Source organism: Parasteatoda tepidariorum, chromosome 7, assembly GCF_982258835.1.
Source record: "Parasteatoda tepidariorum strain Cologne lab strain chromosome 7, Ptep-v5.0, whole genome shotgun sequence".
In the NCBI taxonomy this organism is placed as follows: Eukaryota; Metazoa; Arthropoda; class Arachnida; order Araneae; family Theridiidae; genus Parasteatoda; species Parasteatoda tepidariorum.
The window spans coordinates 3,243,596-3,265,912 of NC_141761.1; the positions used below are offsets into that span (position 1 = coordinate 3,243,596).

The following is a 22,317-nucleotide window of genomic DNA, read 5'->3' on the forward strand; positions in this document are numbered from 1 at the left end:
TTAGTCTTAAAAACTTACAATAAGTGGCATACTGCAACGCAAATATCCCTCACTCCATGGTTTGTTTGAAAATTTGCATAGTTTGAAATTACAGGGTTTTAAGAGATAAGTTGACACACATGCTCTACAACTTTAATGCTTAGCAAAATATCAGTACCAGACTTTCAAATGAGTTTGAAAACTTTATTGCCTGTAATATAATAACAAATTTTCAAAGTGAAGACCTTTGCATTTAATGCAGAGTTGTGTGCAGGTCACTGAATTTTATATGTATGCATGGCGCAGTTGACCTAATATTTTGTCCCATTCCTTATGCAAGGATCTTTTTAGACATGCCAAAATTTTGAGGTGTCACACAAATTCTTATCACCAAGATAAATCATAGGAAAAATTCATTGGAGTTAATTTCGTGGGATTTGATGACAATTTTCAATCTGTAAGAGATTCAAGGAAATGTAAATTTTATGCATAAAGTTTTGTATTTTATTTTTGCTGATAGTTTGCACTTCAATATCTAAATTTTTATTTTGCATAAAATTAAATTTTTTTAAATCTTTTATTTAGTTTACTTCAAAGCTCTTTTCTTTAAATTAAATGATAGTTTTACCTTTTAAAGGCCTTATAATCACTGTTAAACATTTTCTGCATCTATTTCCACTTCATTAAGCTCCTTGATGATTTTTTAATTGAATAATAATATTTCCTTTGATCTTTTTCTTGCGCTCCTTTTGGATAGTTTCGCAATTGAGTGTGTTTTAAATATGAATACATTATTTAGCTTTTAGTAGGCTTCATGAGCTCTAATCCTAATTTTTGATGCAGACAAAACTATCATTGCTGCTTGCTTTTAATATATTTCTTCTCACATTCCTGAACTGGCCACCGCATTCTCCACATTTAACGTGCTTGCATTTCTTCATGTGGGGTCAAATATAAAACAAGTAACCTGTACAATCAATAGTTTTGAAGCATCTAAAGATCTGGTTGTCACTGAAAATGTGCTGACTGTTTTTTCTAATGTACACCAATTCATGTGCCACTTCTTTGAATCTTGTTGATACTCGCTCTATCAAGTAATTCTATAATTTAATTGTAAACTGGTTGCAAGCTATTAGGAACTGTTAATAAATCTGTTAATATTAGGAACTGTTAATAAATCTGTTAATATTAGGATAATTTGGATAATATTAATAAATCTTTTATCTAACTTGTTTTTCAGTTACTTGGGAGTAATACTGCATTACATACTAGCACTTTTAACACTGCATTTGAGCATATATTGTACATTCCTATACAAAATCAGTTTATTTAGGTCACCTTTAGCTGCCTTCACATTTTTGACTTCATAGTTTTGAACCACCCTGTAATATTATGACTTCCCCTAAATAAACTGATAATTTTCTGATCAAATACTAGTTTTCTTACCAAAAAGTTATTCTTGATAGAGAACTTTGTGAATTAGCTAAAAATAAGCTTTAGTTCTTATATTTAAAGAGCTGACTCAAAGCAACTTGAGGTGTAAATATGTATCCTTTGACTAAAAAGTAATGAAATGTGGATTTTGAAGCAGAATAAGAATGGAAACTTCATTAAGTGTTGCAATTTATTTTGCCACATTTTTCTACTACGACCCTAATCTATACAATTGTGAAGCTATTTGTTGTAAAACTCTTTAAGTATAAACCTCTAATATAGATAGTTCAGCTTTAACCTTTTTCTGGGGGAAGGGGTGGCTGTGGGATGTGTTTTATTTCATGCAACACTTTCTCATAAGGGTAGAAAATGTTTTCTACATTTCCCACTTACTTTCAAATATCAATTATAAGTTTGGGTATACATCTACTGTTTTCTTTCCTGTTTTTTTTTGTAGTTAATTTAAATTTTGTACATTTTTTTGTTTAAAAAAAATATTTTAAAGTTATTTTTCAAAGATAATTTCTTTATTGCTATTTTAATTTAACAAATAGCAATTTTGATTATACCTTTATAAAGCATTTTTTTTTGATTATTTTTTTTATATTTTGTGGTTTTTAAAAAAATTCTATTTCTTTCGTCCTCCTTGGTAAAAAAATATTTTTTACTCCAGATATTTACAATACTTACAATATTTACACTTGTTCAATTTTTCAATCGTTACTAAAATACTTTTTATTCCTTCATTCAATTTCAAATACATTTTTTTAAACTTGTTGTGAATGGCACTTGATTTTTATACAGTTTTTTCAAATATGAATTTTAATTAAATTAATGAATTAATTTTAGTTTTATATGAGAAATTTTTTCCCCCTATATTCTTTATTTTGAGCAGTATAATTTAATGACAGTAATTTGTATTTAAACGTAGTGCAGTGGCTTATTACATTTATTCTTTCTTTTTTTTTTATTTATGCAAATTTATTTTTTAATGCTTGTATACTTTTTCTGAAAATTTTTACTGTTATAAACTGATAAATTTGAAGCTGTTTTTATTTTTAAGAAACTTAGATAAAGCTTAAATTTGATTATTTTTTTAATTTTTAAGATTTGGCCATTAGTTAAGGAAAAGATGGTTGAATGATATTGAGGAGGATGTTAAAAAATTAAAAACTGGAAGTTTTAAAATCCAGAGCCGTTATTAATGATTAACCATCGTGAAGCAGTCATAGTTATTGCTACAGATTTCTTGTGTTTTTTTTAAATTCATATTAGGAAATTTACATGCAATACCATATAATTTTACATACAATATTATTTAGAATGCACATTTGAGTAATTACTTTCAAATGCATTGGATCATCACTAAATCCAAGCAACCTTTTAATATTTTTTTTTTTTAAATCAATGCTGTAGATTTTCAAGTTTTTTTTAAGATCACTACATTATTGTGGTATGCGAAATTTAAATCGCACATTTAAGTGTTTTCTATTTATAATTATATAATTTTACAACCAGTTATTTGGCATTTATCACTATTTATTTTTCTTATATTTTGTTAAAATTTCAGTATTTTTAATATGTTTTTAAATATATCAAAAATATCGAGATAATGTCTGAATCTCAAAACATAAATTTAATTAACCCCTTTTTCTCGTTCTCTATTCGTTATAAATACACTCTGGTTAATCATTCTTTTTTCAGTTATTCCTGTAAATTTAAAGTTTTTTTTTCATGCGTTGACGATTTGCAAAGTGCGAGAATGGAGTATTATGGGATTTTTCTCAATACATATATTTTTTTATGTATCAATAGAAATGATTTTCCTTTATTTATCCTTGTAAAAAGAATTTAAATACAAAAAAAATATACATGGTGAATGAAAAATTTAAGATAATTTCTTCTAGCAATCATATGTCTGTTAAACTTGTTACTTGATCACCTAAGTTTAAAATATAACATAATCTAAGAATAGTAACTGAAATATTTAGGAAAATATTTTATTTCATTTATTTATTTCATTTATTTTTTATTATTTTATTTATTATATTTATTCTAACTTCTTTTCCAGGTAAGCCTGCTAGATTTCATTAATAATTATTTTAATGCCTTTGGTTAAATTTTTAAAAATAATTTTCAATTATTTTGTTAATTTTGATACTTGTTTAATTAAATAGGAAAAAAAATTCAACATTTTCAAAAAATTACTGTGTAGTAATTTTGGAAAATATTGCATTACTGTGTAAATTTTACTTTGGTTGGAATGAGAAATGCATGGAAATGTTTCCTCTGGCTACAAAAAAAAGCACTACAGTAAATTGTACCTGAATTCTAACTATTCAATTCTAATCTCTATTCGATATATTCCATATTTACTATGATTTCTACTAAAACTGCAGGATATTTTGTTATAGTTTTAAACTTTTTATATGTATGTTAATATCACTTTTTTTAGTTTTAATTAAAATATAGGAAATAAAATTAACAATTAAATTAATTTATTAATAATTATTTAAAATTAATAAAAAAAGGGAAATAAAATTAAAAAGGAATATAAAATTGCATACATTCCAAGTCTCCTGTTTTTTAACAAAGACTCCTATATTTTACGACTGTCTTCTGTTTACATGTATATTCTCAAATTTCTTCTTATTTGTTGAAGAAATTTTTTAAAAAATTGGCATTGAATTATCCGCTGACATACTCAATAATATAATAAATTGATCATCCTCATGATAAGTGAGCTGCAAATAATTTTTTGAAATATTCTGTTTAACAGACTGTGTTAATTAGACAAAAAATAAGTTCTGTCTTGAAATTTTTTAGAGTGGCACCCATGAATATTATTTATTACAATACTTGAATCACACTGCATACATTTAATTAACCCCTTCTTAAAGGGAATCGGTTCATGTGATTTTGTAGTAAATACAAATGAATGGCTATATCATCAATCTCAGTTACTTCTTTAAATTTCGCGATTTTTAAAATCCTCTTCTTTTTTATCTTTCTTTTAATGCTTGAAGACTCATAAGTATGAAAAAGGAGTAATTATATAATTTTCTCAATATCTATATTCTTTTCTGTGTTGATTCGAAAAAAAATTGTATAAACAATTTTATATCTCTTTAAATTTTGTAAATGTTACTTTTGTGCATTAAAATTACCATCTTTTAAATATCTTCTATGTACAGTGCGCAAAAAAAAGATATCACGCTAAATAACTTTTGTTCTAATGATCAAATTTTCTTTGTTTTAAGTGTCAATCTAAATGGTTTCTGGGCGTGACCTCAAATATGCTAATTATTAAGTGCTAACCATTAATTAAGTTACGAAATCAAACACAAAAATGTATTTTCTCTGCATTAACATAATTGTTTTTTTGCATCTTTGGATTCTTAACCTTCCAAATATGGGAGGTAACCGCAATCTGGCAGGGTTGCCACTCCACAGGAAAAACAGGGAAAACCTGGAAAATACAGGAAATTTAAAAATCACCAAAATAACAGGGAATTTTTATTTTTTCTTTATAAACTGGGAAAATACAGGGAATTTTGTTTCTTATTTTTATCTTTTAAAAAATGGTGACTACTTAAAGCGTAATGAATGGGATATTTAACCATGATATTTCAGCTGTACTAAACTATTTCATTTACTATAGCATTATTTAAGTATGCTCAGCCTTTTTTGCCAGCAATTAAAACTAATAAATATAGTTTGCCTAATATAGCTCACATAAGAGTGCAGTAATTCTTGTTTCCTCTTAATATATTGCTTATATGTAGAGGGGAAAACACATGAAAGTTTTTTTTCCTTCCAGATTTGAGTGGCAACCCTGTTTGGAAAATAGGGTCCCCATAGTTTGACCAGGAGAGTGTTCCAAAGTTTGGACCCCTTAATGTTAATTTCACTTTTTGTGTTTTTAATCAATTTTCTAAAACTACTAAGGAAATTTTAGAAAAAAAATTACACCCTCTCATAAAACCTGTTTACTCAAACATAATTTCACGCAAAAAAAATTTGTAATAGTTAATTGTTTTTCTTATCTAATTGTAGATGAAATTTTTTTTAATTATGTGGTATGAATTTTTTTATACCATATTAATCTATTTTTTTTTCAAGAAAAATAAAATAGAGATCAAATTATTAAAGTAAAAATTTTGGTATCAATATTTTTAAATAGTAGTTCTATTTAAGCAATTTTGGTAGAGTCTTAAGAACAATTACAATTTACTAATGTTCTAAATTCAGAAAAAACATTCTGAAAATACTTATTTTGATATTCTCTGTAAGTTTTTATGATTCTGTTACAAATTAATGTTGTACTTAAATTTTCAGGCAAGAGTTAGAATCATTCAAAAACAATGAAAGTGAATTATTATCTGCATCTTCAGAGGTAGTTGGTGTGATAGTGACTAGCAAGAGACAAAATCGATTGAAAAGATGATACTGGGAATCAGTATGACTTTATATCCCGTTACTTTGCACCGTGGTTGGGAGTAGCTGAGGACCCAGTTACTGGTATTTATCTTATCTTAATTATTTGATGTTAAATTTACAATTATGCAAAATGAAGTAAAAAGTTGAGATTTTCAAATTTTTGCTTTTTTGATGATATATAGCCAGGCCTCAGTTGATCTATTTTTCTTTTAAAATAAATAATCTCAAGAAACAGAAGCTGGAAAATATATTTCATAATGAAAAACAAAAAACTTTATTACCTTTAAATATGAAGTAAGAAAAGTTGAAATTATTTTAGTACTCTTGTTATCAGCCTTTAGATAAATCAGATAATGTCCCATATCTATCTGTTTTGTCTCTTGTCGACAGTAAATTTTTTTTTCTTTCACTTTAATTTCTTTTTTGGACATTTATTCCTTTAAAAAATTTTTTTTGGTTTCCTCATTTATTCTGGTGGTTCCTGAGAATGGGTGGCTATGTTTTGAGTGCTCAAAACATTTCACTTTTAATACTTTAACAATTTTTATTTGTGTTATGAGTTAGTGACAGCACACTGAATTAAATGTTTGAGAAAGTAAGAGAGTAGATGAGAGGCCGACATATAAGGTTGGTTTTTTCTGTAATAGTGTAAATTATTCAATTTTTCGCTAATTTTGGCTGCTGAGGGCCATTGTTTTCATTTCCGGTCATTATTCAGGGTGGCCACCCACCTGGAAAACCTTGAAAACCTGGAATTATCAGTGAATTTTTTTTATACTGGAAAAAACCTGGAAAAATCAGGAAAATATGGATAAAAACCTGGAAATTTTAAAGAAAAGCTGGAAATTTTTTCTTATATATTTTTTAAATTTCACTAATTTAAATTATTTGCTAATTTTCTTAATTTAAATTGTTTCATCCATTATACCCACATTTTTTAGACGGAAATGTATCACCAAACAGTTAAAATATCATCAACTTACTTTGCTTTCATCAAAATTTGCTCCATTATAACCCTGTTAAACTAGAATACAACATAAAATTCTCCCATGCAAATGTAGAAACCTTTGATCTCTATGCAGACTGTGCAATTTAGGAAAGGCAAAGATTATGGTGGATGTGAAAGACGGGGTTAGGATTCGGTTTTTAAATTCTGTCCGTGTTCACACAATGATTCAAGTTTGTTCGCAATTGAGAGTGGTAATTTTTTTCTATTTTGACAAAATGTTTTTGTATTTTTAACTTTATTAAATGCTCTAAAAATTAGTTGGTTATAATAATAGATTTTATATTGCACTCTTTTTCTGAAAGCTTTTGAACTCCCATTCAAAGAAATCTGTAAATTATTTTTTCTCAGCAAACCAACCAATCACGCATTTCCCCCCATCACTAACAGCAATGTTTGTCGACAAATTTTTACAATTCTTGCATTAATGCTAATTTTTTCTATTTCATTTTAACCTTTTATATTATATTTTTATTTTGAAAAAAGTTTTTTTTTGGAACTAACTATAGATTAATATCAAATTTTATGGTTTTGTTGGTAAATATTAGTTTTTTGATTCAAAATTCGAATTGTATAGTTATCACAATATCGAAAGTTCGAAAATGTTGCTTGCATTCCAGAGATGATATTTCAAAACTATTCCTCTTTTTACCTAAAAAAGCTGACAATGACTAAGGAATGTATAGGAAACATATTAAATGATGTATATGCATAAAATATAATTTTTTTTATTCATATGTGTTTAGTCAGGAGAAGGAAAACGAAACTTAGTTCTACACTGTACAAGATTCCAGTTCAAACAAAAACAATTAACTATGCTAAACTAAAGAACTGTGTATTTAGATTGGAATTCTTTAAATGTTTTAGTTTCAAATAAGAAAAAAATCAAAAAAAGTATAAATTTTAAGGAATTTTATCTATTTTTTTTCTTCTATAGAGTATAGAACTACAAATTAGACAATTTTACATTTCTGACATTTATTTTTTTATACTGAATCTCTTAAAATAAAAATGCTATTTCAAAATACCATTATTTAAAAATATTGGTTTATTGGAGATATTGGTTTAAGGAAAATATGATCAGTGAATTTTATAAAAAGCACTGGTAAGATGAAATACAGTACAATGTAGTATACAGTACAGCTTTATATTGAAATGTAATTACAGTGATTCACAAAAGTGTTGATACACTTATGGCTTTCAATGAAATAAGACTATCCATTAATTAAAATGAGTGTTTGAGAATGTATATTTAATGATAAAAAATGTGTTCTAATCTTTACAAAACTGAAATATTTCAAATGACAATATGAAATATTTTAAAAACAAAGGAAAAGTTTATTTTTAAGGAATCAATCATTAAAAAGTGACAGAAACTTTATCCCACAAAAGTCATCATACACTTTTAAAGAAAAAACACAAAAATTAGATTTACTAATAGACATTATAGTAAATCTAATTTTTTGTTTAATTACCATTTAGTGGAGTTTCCTTTAGCATCAACAATAGCTTTTAAAGGTTGAAAATATGGGTAACTAGTTTTTTTTTTGTCCGGTGAAATTCGTGCAGAATATTTTTTTTAAAAATTTTTACGGAAACTTTTACAACACTCATTTACAAATTTATGAATTTTTCCACAAAATATATAATTTTAGTCTCTGATATGAAGTCCTTCTTTTAAGCATTTTATCACATATTGCACAGTTCAATTGAATACAGTAAACTAATTTAACATATTCATTACTGATTTACCTCTTATGAAGACAAATAATCAAATTTGGTCAATTTTATTACGACCACAAGTCATTTTTAAATGATAAAATAAAATATTACAGAGTTAGCAAGCAAAAATTAAAATATAATTTTGCTATTATAGGTTTGATACTAAATTGCTAATAAAGATATAAAAAATTAAATGAAAAATAATTAAATAAAAAAAGCAATTGACGATAATTTTAATTCTGAGATCCAAAACATTTAAATGTACGATGACTTTCTTGGGGTAACATTTTTGTTTCTATTTGATTAAAAAATTCACTTTTGCTTTGTTTTTAAAATATTCTGTGCAGTTTTTCTAAGAATAGATTATACATCTTATTATCAAATACCCATTGTGAAATATTGATTTGAATTATTGAATTTTTATTTCCTATTTCAATATAAGTTATAAGTGAGTGAGCACTTTTGGGAGTCACTGTAATTATTAAAAATTATTGATATATAATCACCTGAAACGGTTTTCTTTTCCTTAATGAAAATATATTAAACAATACTTATCCAAGGTTTCATTGGTTATTCTGATTTTGTCATTTTGTCGGTACACTTTGAGCAAATACTATTTAAAGTAACACATTAAATTCAATTAAAACAGTTAAAATTATTCAATAAAAACAATATGTTCTTCAAGCTAAACATATTATTTTCTCCACGTCTTAATTTTTTAAAAATTAATGTTGTACCAGAACATTAAAAAATAATAAAAAAAATATCTTGTAAAAAAAAGTAATTTTTTTTCAAGATATGTTTAAAAGAATGACATTTTGAATAAGATATTTTATAATACAGACACTTTTCTTGTACACATCCTACACTTTATAAGAAAAAAGGAAAAAAACACAAACCTGGAAATTTTAAGAATTTTACCTGGAAAACCTGGAAAAATCAGGGAAATTTGAAATCTGTTTTGAGTGGCCACCCTGTTATTGTTATTTTTAGTCGTATAGCATATATTATTGCTTCTATTATGACTTGGATTTATTATAAAATGAGTGGTCACTGACAGGGTTTGTTGATTTAAATCAGCTTGATTTTATGGAAACTGTTATTCCTGTTAAAGAAAAAAAAATTTGTGGAGTAAAATTTCTTTATATGTCACATAACTTTTATAAGGGTAAGCTAAGTAAGCAAGATCCAAGCTAGAATACATCATGAATGTGCAAAAATAGTGTTTTATCCCTGTTAGGATGTTTGTATGTTATTTATAAAAGTTTAACCCTGTTCATAATTGATAAATTTGATTGCTTAATTTGATAAATTTCAGAAATGCTTCCAACAAATTTAAAGGGAAATCCTCATGCAGGACTTTTAGCTTTCTACTTTACATTGTAGCATTTGATCAATGTAAGAAAAAATGCATCCTAGACATTAACATGTTAATATTATTTTCTCAGTTTTTGAAATTACTTACTACTAATTATTTTATGCCATTCTAAAGTCGCTTAAGGAAAATACTGCATATATATATATACATATATTTACATACTGATATAAATATATACATATCACCTGACACCCCATAAAAAGTAAAAAGTGCATCCACCACCCTCCAGCAGTCCATCCCTGCTTTCATAATTCTATAAACAAACATTGATGGAAAACTTATCTTTAAAGACTCATTAAATTTTTAATATTGTCCATTACAATGTGTATTTTTATTACAAATCACAAAAGAGTTTAATTTAAAAAATATTTAATTAAAACTTAATGTTGTAAATTTAATTAAAAACTCAGAGCAATATTAATAATCAATATTTCAGATAAAACAGGAAACAAAATACAAGATCTTAATAAATTTGACTCAATCAATTTTGATTATTTTTAAGCAATAGCTACCTCTTGTTTAATTGACTAAGTTATCTTGTATTCTTAAGGTTCAGTAGTGTTTTGCTCATAATTAACAAAATAATTCATTAATACTGAAATTAAGTTATATAATTCACTATTATTTGAGAAAATGAAATTTTAAAATTATACTAAAATATCGATGACTTTAAAAAAAATCATTTTTATTGTTTCTAATAAGATGCAAAAAGAAAAAATACTTAAACAAATTGTAGAAGAATTTTAAACTTACATTTATGAAAAACTCATGTATTTTAAATAAAATAGTAATTTTTTTTAAAAAAAAATACATATGAAATCTAGTTTTAGTTTTATCACTTATATAAAATGTATAGAATTAATAGACCCTCCCTATGAATAAAAAGGGCACTCATTCAACACCATAAAAATTTATCAAAATGTGTAATAACGGAATTTGATTCTCAACAATTTTTAAATTATTCTCTATTTTATGTGTATATTTCAGAAAATAATTCTCTCTCATTATCAGAATAAGAGAAAAATTTATAGTTTATAAAAATAATTAAAGGCAAGCTAGACAATCTGTAAGCTTATATTTTTTTTAAAAAAAGTTATTAATTGATAACAACTTGAAAGTAGTTAGAATACAAAAGGGAAAACAAAATATATTGATCTAACTTCCAATAAAAATTATGAAAACAAATGTACATTTAAGCTTTAAAAAATATTGTTTTTTTTTTTTTTTTTTTAGTTTTTATAGTTTTTTTAAAGCAAAATTATCTGTTTGACGCAAAACAAATTAACAGTAATAAATTTGTTCTTTCATTTTAAAATTTTGTTCTCTTATATTTACCGACTATGTTCGTATTGTTAAACAATAGCATTCTTATTCCAAAATTGTTTGAAATCTGACAAAATAGAAACAACATATGTAATTACATTATTAAAATTAAAAGTTCACATAAACTGTTCAAGCAGAATGAGCAAAAAAAAAAGAAATTTTCTAATTGGTTAAGCATTACCCATTGTTTTAAATTTAACTTTTGATAATTCAATTTTTCAAATATTTTAAAGCTGACATCGGTAGTGATATTTGTTAGCCTATAGGTTTAATAGTTAAAAAAAAAAGAAAATTAATTGCTCTCTCGCTAGTACATTAATATTTAATTATTTTTTTAATTGCTTTGTCAGATAAATTCAATGAACAATAATGGTAGCATTTTATTTATTTTTTATTTTACAACTTGATAACTATTCCAATTTTATTGTTTCGTGATATTAGTTAAGTTTCTTTTTTTAAAGTAGAAAAAACACTATACATTTGAATACAAATAGTTTGAATAATAGAGGGAGAATTAAACTCTCTTGGATGTTTAACACTCATCACTTGACTTGTTCTAGGGATTAGCGGTTCCCTTTCTTGAATTCATCCCCCAGTCTCAAAAAGAGCCCACCAGAGGATCTCGATTTCGTATTTTTGCGCCCACGTGAAAAGGTTAAGTGAAACTTTTCTATGTTTCCATTCTCATTCAATGTTTTTGCTCACAAAGTCTAATTTTTGACGTAGCAAAAATAAAAAAAATAAAAAAACTAAGTTTTCTGATAAAAAATCGCATGGTATAAATAAAATATGAGATGAATTTCCATTTAAATTTACCTAATATACCTGGAAAAGTCAGGGAATTTTTTATGAAATTCAGTGGGAACTAGGATGTCCTAACAGTTGTTGCAAACTCACAGCAGTTATAAAAATAGCTTGTTATTCAGAAAAAAAGAGCTTTATTTCATTTGACGACAGAGTCTTTTAAAAATACCCTAAAACTTAATCAGGGCTGATTGTGCTCCGGAAAAAATCCGGATTTCCGGATATTTCTCTAACTGTGATTCGGAAATTTCCGGAGATCGAAGGTTCAGATGTTTAAAAAAATCGTTGATCACAAAAGTTTTCGGAAATCAAATTTTCAAAGGTGGAACTTAAAAACGCAGTTTACTTTATTTGTTTGTAAGGAGAGCTATTTTATAAGCTTGTATTCAAGATTAATATTCATTTTTTATCAGTAAATAGTTATTATAATCATAAACTCAAGAAAGAAAGACATATTTGTAAATTTCAATTACTTCTCTAAGTCATCATAGGTATGTGTAAAATTTTAAATATATTTTATGTAAACTAAATTAAGTATAACTTAAGTAAACTAAGTACAAAAACACCTTGATTAAATTTTTTTCTAATGTTTCGATTTAAACTTTTTTTTTTTTTTTACTCGAGAAATTTTCCGGAATTTTGACTTGGGCTCACAATTACCCCTGTGGTCAATGACTTTTTAAGATGAATACAAAAATTATTTATCCCTGATGGTTACAAATTATTGTAGCGATTTTAAAAAATAAAATGATACAAAATGCAAAGGTATTAAAAATACTTAAGTACATTTTAATGAATTTCCATTTAACATTAAATAAATTATAATTCATAACATTAAAATTCAAAATTATTACACAAAAAACGGCCAAAATTTTAGCATCTAAAATTGCATATACAATTCAATATACTAAATTTAAATTAAGATTGTAAAATAAATAAAAATTACATTGTATTATTCTATTCTCATTTCTGTCATTAGGAATCACAAGCTGTCATTACAATTCTTTTACAAATTTTAAGATGTATGCGCTTAAGATGTATTTTCATATGTTTACAAGTTTTAAGATGAATGGTAATAGTATAGTTTAAGATGTATGAACATTTTTTTTATTTTACCCTGCAGCATAGCGGCCAACTCTACTGGATCTACCAGCAGACTACTGGATTTTGCCATTTTCTTCTGGCTTTTCTCCTGATTTTTGTGCATTTTAGATCTATAATTTAGTTTTCTAAAAATCGCCCATTAAAATAGAGATTTTACTCAATTTATTGCTGGGTTGAATATTTTAAAAAGTGTTACTAATACATAATGAAGTGGACCTCGCAGGAATCAGTTTAAGGCTTTTCTTTTTCTTTGCTCTAAAAATTTGTTTCTTTTTTTCAGAACTCCCTTTTTAAATTAAATCTTTTAACTATCAATAATTATTTACTTGTCTACTACTATTTAAAATTATGAGTTAACATAAAAAAATTTTGAATTCATTTAATGCCAATCATAAAGAAAAAATATTGCAGACCATTTATAGACATTATGGTAATAAAGTTTTTGTATTTTGATGGCAATAAAAATCCCTAAAATTCTCTATATGTAAAATATTTAGTATATTATGCAGCAGTTAACGTGAAATTTATAATATTTCTTATCCATCTTGATTGCTGTTCTGCAGGAAGCAAAATATTGTTACTGTTGTAAAAACTTTTATATATTTTGTACAAAGACTTATCTAATATAAACTAATCAAGAACAAAAATTTTCAATAATGTTAAAATCAACTCATAAGGGGTCAGGATGGTAATGACAGCAATAAAAATAGTTCAACTTACTTTATTCAATATACCTAAGCAGGATTGCTAAATATTTCCATACAAATATTCGTTTTTCGTTCTAAATCAGCTGCTACTGAGAATAAGTGTTATATGAGTTACTAGTGGCCATGAAACTGTTGAAAAGGCTAGGAAGTCAAATTCAGTGCAAAAATATTTTTAAAATGTAGTGAAACATAAGGAAGAGACTTAAAATTTTTAATATTTGTGGTAATCATAGTTTTTTTTTTCCTTCATGATTAATTTTAATTTTTATTTAAAAAATGGATAGAGCATGAAAGACCTTTTAGTATTTATATTTAACCTGATTAAAGGAAGGTAGCATGTAGCTCTGTAAAGTGCATGCAAATGACGAATAAATACAAACAGAAATTAGATGAAAATTCTTCCTTCTGTGTCTTCTGTTAACAGGACATTAAATAGTCGGAAAAAGAAAAGTCGTTCCCAATTTTTATTTTGGCTATGAAGCCCTAAATGATTAAATAGTCCGGTAATAATTAGGGTAAAAAACTTTATTTTTATTTTAAACTTTTAATATTTAAAAGGAGAAATACATTTTTTTCATCCTTTTGTATTTAATAATCTTAATTTAGGTTTTACTCGTATGTTTAACAGTTGAATATACACTGTCTTAGAGATAAATCTAGTCTAATTGAAGATTTGTTTGTATATTGCTATTAAAAACTGTTTTTAAATGTTGAAAATAGTTGTTAGGGAAACATATTTCTTTATTAAAAAAAATTCTGTTATTTTATTTTGATTTGAAAAACGCAATGTTAAATACTATTTCAAATTCTTATAAATGCATGTTTTTTTTCATACTTTTATAAAATTTTTGTTAAAAAAATTATATATTCTTTTTTTAAATTTTCATTTCCCATTTTTTGGCATATTACTTTAAATATAATTACAGATTTCAAAAACTGTTCAAAAAGTCTCAACTGTCAGAACTCTCACGGAACCCCTAACATCATTTGGAAACCGTTGTTCTAGAGTGTGATCCATATATATATATTTGAATTTGCAAACTATTTTTAATGTATTTTAAGATATTTTAATTGAACTCCAGCCAATTGAATCCATGAATTTTATCATTAAGACTGAGCCATAATTACGTTATTAAATAATATTAATTAATTAAAATAACTTTCATCTTGAATCGAAACAAAGATATCTCACTTGTACAATAGCCATCCTTGTACATGAAAATATTCATTTTTATTTTATTTTATTTATTTATTTATTTCAAATGATTGACTGTGAACAATTTTGGTTATGGATAACTTGAGCTGAGATCCTAAAGTATTTGTACTCAGTTAAAACTTTTCATAGTACTGCCCTGATATCTTGTGTCCGGTCATTCTAGACTAGCTCTCTGTCAATTTACATAAAGGAAAGTCTGGCATTTACATATTGAACAAAATTAGTCATGAAATGTCATGATTTTAACTATTTAAAAGAAAAAAATCATGGAAAGTTCATAGATTTAGGTGGCCAAAAAATCATATTTTTTAAAACGGAATCCCCTTTCCCCAATTTCACAGATTTCATATGCTCCAAATATCTGAATTAGTAACAAAATCCCCACTCACAGTCAGATTTCAATAAGATATAAAAAAAAAAAATTTTCCTTTCCTGTTCTTTATTAAATTATGGTGTTCTTTCAAAAAATGAAAGAAAGAACAACATTTCTAGAAGGAATTATCTTTTAAACTCCAGTGATTCAAAAGGGCTTAAGGATTTTGAACTATAATTTCTTTTCAATAAGAAATAATTAGGAAAAAATAAAATTATTACTTGAGAGTGGTTATAAATGAAATATTTTTCAACTCTTGCGCAGTGATACTGAGATTTTTTGGTTTTGGTATTGTTACAGAAATCTACCTATTAAATTTTAGACCTATTAAAAATTTTTTAAATGATTTAAGTCTTAAAGAAATAATCAATGCTAATAGTTTTAAATTTCGTGTTTTCAATGTAAAGTTTAACTTTTTCTCTCTTATAATTTTAGCTTTGTCTGGGCTGCTGGATAATGCAAATGGAAAATGACATTCTGGTAGAATACGAGGGCCCGTAAGTTCAATCCTGACAGAAAACAAAACAACTGATGTGTATATGCTGTTAGATTCTCTTTAAATCTGCCGGAGCTGAAAGTCCTCTTGTTGTTGTGCAGAAGTTTGAAGAAAGGCGTATCTCTGCGTGATTCATCCCTGCTGTGTGTTTGTGTGGTTACTGTTGCTGACAATTTTATAAAATCTTTCAATAAAGCAGATTCATCAGTTTATTGCTCTGATATATAGTTGCACATAAACAAAAAATTGCAATTGAAGGGAAAAGAACTGCATGAAATAAATTACTGTAAAGTTTTGGAATTCTTTTTATTAGAAAATAATAATAAAAATGATAACACATAGTCCAACTGTTGCTTTTTGCAATAAAAATTATTTTATTTAGTAACAAATATGTGTTCTTAAGGATTATATGTTTATATTAAACAATGACGGTAAGAATATATTGCTTTTATAGTTGAGTGAAGTTTATATTGTGTTTTGTTTTTAAATAAAATAATTAAATTGTGAAATAATGTTTGTCATGATTTGGTTTGATTAATTTTTTTTATTCTTAACTACTGCATTGGGTAATTTATACAGCAACTTTATAATAAATCTTCAAAATTTTAGAAAATGGGGTAGGCAGATATGTGTTCATTAATAAAACTTAATAAGATATAATGTTGGAAATTTTTTTATAGTCATGATAGTAATGTTTAAGTATTTAGAAATTAGATGAAGTTAAAATTCGGTTTCTTTAAAATTTGCAGCATATCGGAAGCAATTTAATTTTAACATCATTGTTAAACATTAACTCCAGCTTATGAGCATTTATACTACTAGCATTGTATTTTTCACTTAATTTTGAATTTTTTAGTTCTAAGTTAAGATAAGAAGTAAATATTTTTATGATGTTTAAAATAATGATAATAGTAAAAATTTCTTTGGCTTAATATTTAAAATTTAGCTGAACATTTATTTACATTATTGTTAAAGCAAAAAATTTAAACCAACGTAGAGTAGAATCTTGTTTGTTTAAGTTTTCATCAGTAAGGTTCTTTGCAAAGCAAGTTTTTAAATGCATAATATAGTTTTTTTATGGCTAATTGATCAATACCAGAAAATTGACTCTAGCATCTGCTTAATTTTTTAAAATTTATTTTCTGAAAAGCTCTGTTTAAAATGTTTACATATTACACCTGCTTTTTTCTAAACCTATTTATGTCATAACGCATAATCTATAATCGGCGAAATAAAAGCAATGGAATTGTTTCAAACAAAAATCTGATTTTTTTTAATTTGAATTTTCAAACAAAAATCTGAATTTTTTTTAATTTGAATTTTCAAACAAAAATCTGAATTTTTTTATAGCAATGTTCTCAAAAGAGTAATGGATTGTAGTCAAATTTTGATCATTGAAGCTGAAAGCAACTTTTGAAAAATAATGTAGAAAATGTTATTATATTTTCGTCTCATTCTTGTATGCAAGTATATGTTAGTGCAAATTTAATTTAGATAAAACATAATATTTACTGACAGTTTTGAAATTAAATTGTTATGTAAGTTTTTTGCAAAAATTGTTGGTTTCGTACATAACACCTTTAAATAATTATCAAATTGATGAAAATTTCTGAAGTGAACATAAAAGTTATTTTTACATTATAAAAAAAATAATTCCAATTTTCATAGTATTAGTTGCTTTCCTTGTTTCTCTCCGAGGAAAAATTTCTAGATTGCGTTTGGGTTTTGTTTCAGGTGTTTTGTTAAATAAAATTTCAGATACTGAAAGAATAAAGCTATGTAAGTATTTCTACATTTAATTTCTGTAAAAGAAGAAGGGGCAGAAAATGTGTAAATTTGTTGAGATAAGTAATTTGAATATTTTTAAATTTTGTTCTTTATTGTGTCAATTATTACAAGAAATGACCACTTAAAAATTGAACAATTTTATTTTAATATTATAAGAAGAAAAAAATTTTAAGAATTTCAAATGTAAATATATAACTTTATAATTATGTAGTGTGGTTTTTATTACATAATTTCAGAATATAAATAATTAATGTTAATTGTGAGATTAAAAATGGCTTAAGTTACAGCTTTTATAAACAAGTTTTACAAACTAACAAATTCAATTAAAATTTTGATAAGAATCTAAAAAAATCATTTCATGATCATTTCCAAAAAAAAAAAAATTAAGAATGCATTTTTAAATTAACGATTTTAAAATTATTAATGATACAAAATTCATCATTGTATGAAGAAAAGGAAAAAAATAGCAATAAAAGTTGCAATATAATATTTCTTAATTAAATTTGAAATATTTAAAAAAATCAGCTGAACATATATACTTTGGAGTAAGAAGGAGAAAAATGGATGGTTAGCAGAATTCGCTACAATTATTTTATTTATTATTTCTGTATCGCTAAGAAAATAATTCATGGAATGACATTATAAAACTATTGTTCTATGCTTTACTGCTTCACAGCAATACAGAAAATTAAGTAAAATTATATCTCCCAATTATTCTACTACCCAAGGACGGGGAGCAAGAGGGTGCGCTTGCACCCCCTAGCTTTTTTTTTTTTTTAAATACTTAAAGAGATACAGAAAAACAATTTTGTTATAAAAATGTTTTATTAAAAATATTTTTATTGAAAAGCAAATAATTAAGTAATTATTGATACGTAACAGTTAAAAAATTTTTTAATCAAGCAAGAATTGAAATCGTCTTGTTTGCTGTCCAAGCCTGTTTATAACTTTTTCAATGAATTCTGAGTCATCTTTGATTCTTTCCTTATGCACACTGAACATGCACAAACTTGGCAGATATCTAAGCTATAATTTTAAATTTCATTTAATGAAGTATAAATAATGTTATATTTTCTATTAGTTATTTAGTGTAACAAAGGTGTATAACACAAACTGACTTATCACAACTGTAAAACTTCATCAGCACAATAAATACCAATGTTAAGCGTGCACAAACAAACACGTTAGTATACGAAACTACTGTTTGTAGTTATTTGTGTTTCAAACTCAGTAGCTATGCCAGCGCAATCAATACAGTTTTTCGCGGCAAAATTTGCAAGTACTACAAGAAATTCGTACTTTTATTTTAAATATCTTGTTAACAATGAATAAATTTATCTTGAAAAAAATTAACAGATTAAAGTATATGTAATAACAAAACAAAATGTAATAACAGAGTATTTTAATTTTTTTTTTTTGGAGGGGGGATAGTTTGTTAGAGGGTTGCATCCCCTTTTATATTATTCTGCCGGATCCCTTGCTACTACCTCTTACTTACTCCAAAAAATAAAAAGCGACGCAAGATAATATCAGAAAATATATATTCTAATATTATATAGCATCAAAACTAATGAAAAATAATATTATGGCGAACGCTAGATAATATTAGTTCGCGTAGAATCTAACATTATAAGGCAGAGTTAACAGCGACCTCTTGTATCTTTCTAATATTAGAAGTTGTACAAGATAACGTTAGATTTTACCGATTTTTCTGATATTATCTAATATTAGGTGCTACTTGGGTTGTGATGTCAAAATGATCGATGGCCTCAATTCTAGAAGTCACAGTTTTCCGCGATAAGCTTACAGCCTCAAAATTATTTTTCATATCTGGACATAAAACGTCACTAACTTGGAGCATACATTGTTTAACAAACTCCCCATCACCTAGAGATTTATTATTTTTAGCAACATTGTATGTTACAATACAACTTACATGCGTAGCTACTTCTTGGACAGAGTTTATCTTCGAAAAAATTTTGTCCGCCTGATAATTCTCTAAGTAGACTTTCCGTATTTTGTCGTCATTCACATTCAGATATTGCTTCGTAATTGGCATTCTTCTGCTTGACTGTAATATGCCGGTCAATGTTGTATTCGTTAAAAACAGCTACATCTTCATTGCAGACAAGAGATACTGGTTTATCTTTTGCAACTGTAGAAAAATATTTCCAAGTTCCATCATTGAACTCACAGCACTCTGAATCAACCTTGCGTTTTTTCACAGCCATTTTGGAGTTAAAAATGTTTGCAAATAACTCAAACAAGCACTATTGTTTATATATTTAATAATTTCACCATAATTAACAATAACGTTATATGTGTTCAATCCTTCCACATGTAGTAGTTAATGTAGTAATGTTGTAGTTAATTTATGTCGCACTAGAGCTGTACGATGGGCTTTTGGCGACGGTCTGGGAAGCACCCCTGAGGATAATGCGAAGACATGCCATCACAATTTGGATCCTCTGCAGAGGGGATGGCACCCCCGCTTCGGTAGCTCGACGACCTGCACACGAAGTCGAACAGTTTAACGAGTTAACATACCACACACCGTCGGTCCCTACGCAGACTGATCCGTTGGAGCTTTAACTGCGTAGTCTGCCACATCTGAAGTGCGATTCACATATATTAGATACCGTATGTTTTCTCTTCGATAAAAACAAAAAAAATTCAAAAAATTTTCATATTTTTATTAGTTTATTTTAAATTATATTATTTTTTAATGTGTTTTTCGATATTCAGGAGGGTCCTGAATATTCCCCGAAGAGAGTTTTTAAAGGCCAATAAGGGGGGGGGGGTCACAGTGGGCCCCTAAAGGTATATTGCGAAGATGAGAGGAGAGAGCTTGTGACGAGAAACTGTAGAAGGCTTCACGTATCACCGTGGACTGGAAGGTAGGCCACCGCGGACCAGCAAGTTCGCTGCTGGAGGGAGGGGTCCTGGGTGCGAATCCCAAGGTAGGACAATTTTTCTATAAATTTTCTTTCTTTCTTTTAAATTATATTATTACACTTTATTCGCTTTAAAATATAGAAAAGAAGTTTACACTTTATTCGCTTTAAAATATTGAAAAGAAGTTAAAATATAATATAAATTTAAATAAATTTTTCCGTTTATTAGCAATTATTCGCTATTTCCCACAGAAAAAAATTTTTTTTTATATACAGAAAAATTGATTCACGATGAAATATAAAAAAAATACATTTAAAAAAAATAATATATAAAAAAAAGAAAAAATTTGAATGTCGACCGTCGCAGGGTTTCGAACCCATAGCCCCCGGTACACCAAATCTGACTTGCCACACAGCTTTACCAACTGCGCCATGATTCACATGCCTGAACGCGAATATTTAGCTTAAAACGCTTCCTCCTCGTCAGTAAACAACATTTGTTTTGGCAGATTGTGGGCCCACAAATTGGTATATAAAAAAATCCTTCGGTACATATGCTCCATACATTAAATTCTAATTTTAGGCGGAGTTTGAAATTTATAGGTTAATATTATAGGGAGTTACGGGGTGTTATGTGTGCGTGCCTCCTGATATGACTTTTGTCCCTTTTTCAGCCATTATTCGCTCTTTAACAAAGAAAAATATTTCTTTTGCAATATAGAACACTTTATTCGCTTTAAAATATTAAAAAGAAGCTAAAAAAATAATATAAATTAAAATAAATAAATAAATAAAAACTATCCGAAATGTATCCGTTTATTAGCTATTATTCGCTATTTCCCAAAGAAAAAATAGTTATTTTTTATATACAGAACACTAGATTCAGGTTAAAATATAAGAAAATATATTTAAAAAAATAATATAAAGAAAAGAAAAAATTTGAATGTCGGCCCTCGCAGGGCTACGAACCCATAGCCCCCGGGACACCAAACCTGACTTGCCACACAGCTTTACCAACTGCGCCATGATTCACATGCCTGCCCGCGAATATTTAGCTTGAAACGCCTCCTCCCGGTCAGTAAACAAAACTTATTTTGGCAGATTGTGGGCCCACTAATTGGTATATAAAAAAATCCTTCGGTACATATGTTCCATACATTAAATTCTAATTTTAGGCGGAGTTTGAAATTTATAGGTTAATATTATAGGGAGTTACGGGGTGTTATGTGTGCGTGCCTCCTGATATGACTTTTGTCCCTTTTTCAGCCATTATTCGCTCTTTAACAAAGAAAAATATTTCTTTTGTCATATAGAACACTTTATTCGCTTTAAAATATTAAAAAGAAGCTAAAAAAATAATATAAATTAAAATAAATAAATAAATAAAAACTATCCGAAATGTATCCGTTTATTAGCTATTATTCGCTATTTCTCAAAGAAAAAATAGTTATTTTTTACATACAGAACACTTGATTCAGGTTAAAATATAAGAAAATATATTAAAAAAATAATATAAAGAAAACAAAAAATTTGAATGACGGCCCTCGCAGGGCTACGAACCCATAGCCCCCGGGACACCAAACCTGACTTGCCACACAGCTTTACCAACTGCGCCATGATTCACATGTCTGCCCGCAAATATTTAGCTAAAAA

General features: G+C 26.7%; 2 protein-coding genes across 3 annotated transcripts in view; both read left to right on the forward strand.

Moving 5' to 3' along the window:
- Positions 1-16,494, forward strand: part of LOC147806722 (serine/threonine-protein kinase mig-15-like) — a 145,482-nt gene extending 128,988 nt beyond the window's left edge. Inside the window, exons 9-10 of one of the 2 annotated variants that reach the window (XM_087167104.1) lie at positions 5,752-5,934; positions 15,922-16,494. In XM_087167104.1, the coding sequence (XP_087023230.1) occupies positions 5,752-5,860 (109 nt within the window). In that variant the 3' untranslated portion in view covers positions 5,861-5,934; positions 15,922-16,494. Of the gene's footprint in view, positions 1-5,751; positions 5,935-15,921 lie in introns of those variants that run through there. The other variant, XM_087167113.1, reaches the window with a different exon arrangement.
- LOC147806723 (E3 ubiquitin-protein ligase RNF10-like) overlaps positions 1-22,317 on the forward strand; it is a 141,265-nt gene that overhangs the window by 9,831 nt on the left and 109,117 nt on the right. The gene's annotated exons all lie outside the window — the stretch shown is intronic.